The sequence below is a fragment of the Octopus bimaculoides genome, chromosome 11, assembly GCF_001194135.2.
Source record: "Octopus bimaculoides isolate UCB-OBI-ISO-001 chromosome 11, ASM119413v2, whole genome shotgun sequence".
NCBI classification, from domain to species: Eukaryota; Metazoa; Mollusca; class Cephalopoda; order Octopoda; family Octopodidae; genus Octopus; species Octopus bimaculoides.
In genome coordinates this window covers 73,998,017-74,000,197 of record NC_068991.1, presented here as the reverse complement: position 1 = coordinate 74,000,197, position 2,181 = coordinate 73,998,017, and the positions used below count along the sequence as shown (strand labels likewise).

Below are 2,181 nucleotides of genomic sequence, written 5' to 3'. Positions count from 1 at the left end.
TAATAATGATAATAATAATTAGAGATTCTCTAAGCAACCTAAAGCTATTATTTTTTCCCCTTTCTTTCCTCATTCACTCGTACATTTGTTGGGGGGGGGTAGAGATGTGTAGTGATGGTCATTTGTTTTTGTCCCCACCGTCTCCAGTCGCCATCACCACCATCATCATCATCATCACATTCTTCGTTATGAATGAATCCATTTCTATATATATATTTTTTCTTTCCGTTTCTTTCTCACACAACTGTCTCCTTCTCTCTCTCTCTCTCTCACTTTACGAATATTATTATTATCGTGCTTGTTACCTTTGCGAGGTATTTTGGAGCTCATCTCCTCCTGCCTCCTCCACACTCTGTGTATTTAGCTTCAAGTGTAACTTATGCTATTTCCTGCGATACACTGCGCATCTCCTCAGCTCTGGACACTAGCATCATGGGAACTTCCGGTTTTAATTGTCGGTTCGGTCCGGTTCGGTTCGGTTCAGTTCGGTTATGGTACGCTATGCTATGCTTCGTTATATAAATTGTTCAACAGCAGGCATGGCCTTGCTTTCTTTTTATTATTTTGCGAGGTAGTGAATAAGAACTACTTACATTTGATTTTTCTTACGTTCAAAAGCTCAGCAACAATATTTGTGGATTTTTGTTTAGTTTTTTTTTTTCTTATTTATAAATAAGAGAACGTTCAGAGCTACAGGCGTGGCTATGTGGTAAAAAGTTTGCTTCTCAGACACGAGGTCTCACGTTCAATCCCACTGCAAGACACCTTGAGGAAGTGTTTTCTTTTATAGCTCTGGACTGACTAAACAAAACCTTGTGCACGGATTTGGTAGACGGAAGCTCGTTGTGCATATATTTGTGTGTGTCTGTGCAGTGTTTATATATATATATATGTGTGTCTGTGTGTGTAAATATATATATATATATATATTTGTGTGTGTGTGTGTGTATACATACACACTCGTGTGTGTTTGAAAGAACTTGGCCTAGTGGTTAGGCTGCCGCACTCACTATCGCTTGATCGTAGGTTCGATTCGCTGACTGGGCGGCGCGTTGTGTTCTTGAGCAAAACACTTCATTTCGCGTTGCTTTCGATCAGGTTGGAATGTTGGCCTACTCGCCTAGCCAGCGAGTTGCGTCATGTGAAGGCTGAAACAATACGATCGCACGTTGTGGCCAGCGATGTGTGACAAAATCTGACAGTCTGGTCGGTCATGTGATCACGCGAAGTCGTCAGTAAATTATGAATCCGAAAGAGAGCAGTAGAATAATTAGATAAAGATGGCTTTGGCCGGTCTATGCGGTTAACCTGGGTAACGTTCGATCCGGTTATGGTACGCTATGCACTTAAGGTCTGAAGAAACGCCGACCCAAGGTAACCCCATAGCCATATTTTTAAGAGGTCATGCGCCAACAGATTTTTGGGATCTGACGATGCCCTATAATGCTAAACCTTTCATGGACGGGAAACCTAAGGTAATCCCATACACCAACCTTATCTAGCTTTAATATATACTGCTCTACATCTTAGAGTGTGCTTCTTCTTTCGGATTTACGTTTTTTACAAACGATATATATACTTTATTTAAAAGCAGCAGAAATATAACAAAAAACTGGGATCTTTTTTAAAACGGGGGCCACATTTTTCATTAACGAAACACTTTGAAACTTGGAACACTGATAGAATGTGTCATATAAAACATCTTTTTCTCTTAGTCTTCTTTAAAAAAAAAGAAATCCCTAAGTTATTCCATGTTAAAGTTGTCGTATTTCTGTAATTTCAACCAATCACTGACGTCCATTCAGCCGATATACATTAAGTGCCGACTACATAAACAAACGATTCTGAAACAATTCTATCGGTGATAGGATTAGGGTTAGGGTTAGGGTAAAACAGCAAATTTAAAAAGAAAAAAGCAAATAAAACGAAGAAAAAAAAAGAAAATGAAAAAAGCAAATAAAACGAAGCTATGGCTTAATCAGCCAAAGGAGTAAATGTAAACAACTGAATACTTGTCAGTGATTGGTTGAAATTATCGAAATAAGACAATTTTTTACATGAAATAAATTCGAATACAAAAATATTTTTCTGTTCTATAACACAAAATAGATAAGTATACGAAGTTTGAAAGTCTTTCGGTACCAAAAACACTACGTAAAACATTAATGGAAAATGTGGCCC

At 38.1% G+C, this 2,181-nt stretch overlaps 1 protein-coding gene across 4 annotated transcripts in view; it reads right to left on the bottom strand.

Moving 5' to 3' along the window:
- Window positions 1-2,181, bottom strand: part of LOC106873685 (SRSF protein kinase 2) — a 269,253-nt gene that overhangs the window by 156,773 nt on the left and 110,299 nt on the right. For 2 of the 4 annotated variants that reach the window (XM_052971937.1, XM_052971940.1), the window contains exon 1: window positions 306-463. The exons of the other annotated variants lie outside the window; for them this stretch is intronic. In XM_052971937.1, the coding sequence (XP_052827897.1) occupies window positions 306-330 (25 nt within the window). In that variant the 5' untranslated portion in view covers window positions 331-463. Of the gene's footprint in view, window positions 1-305; window positions 464-2,181 lie in introns of those variants that run through there. 4 annotated transcript variants of the gene reach the window in all.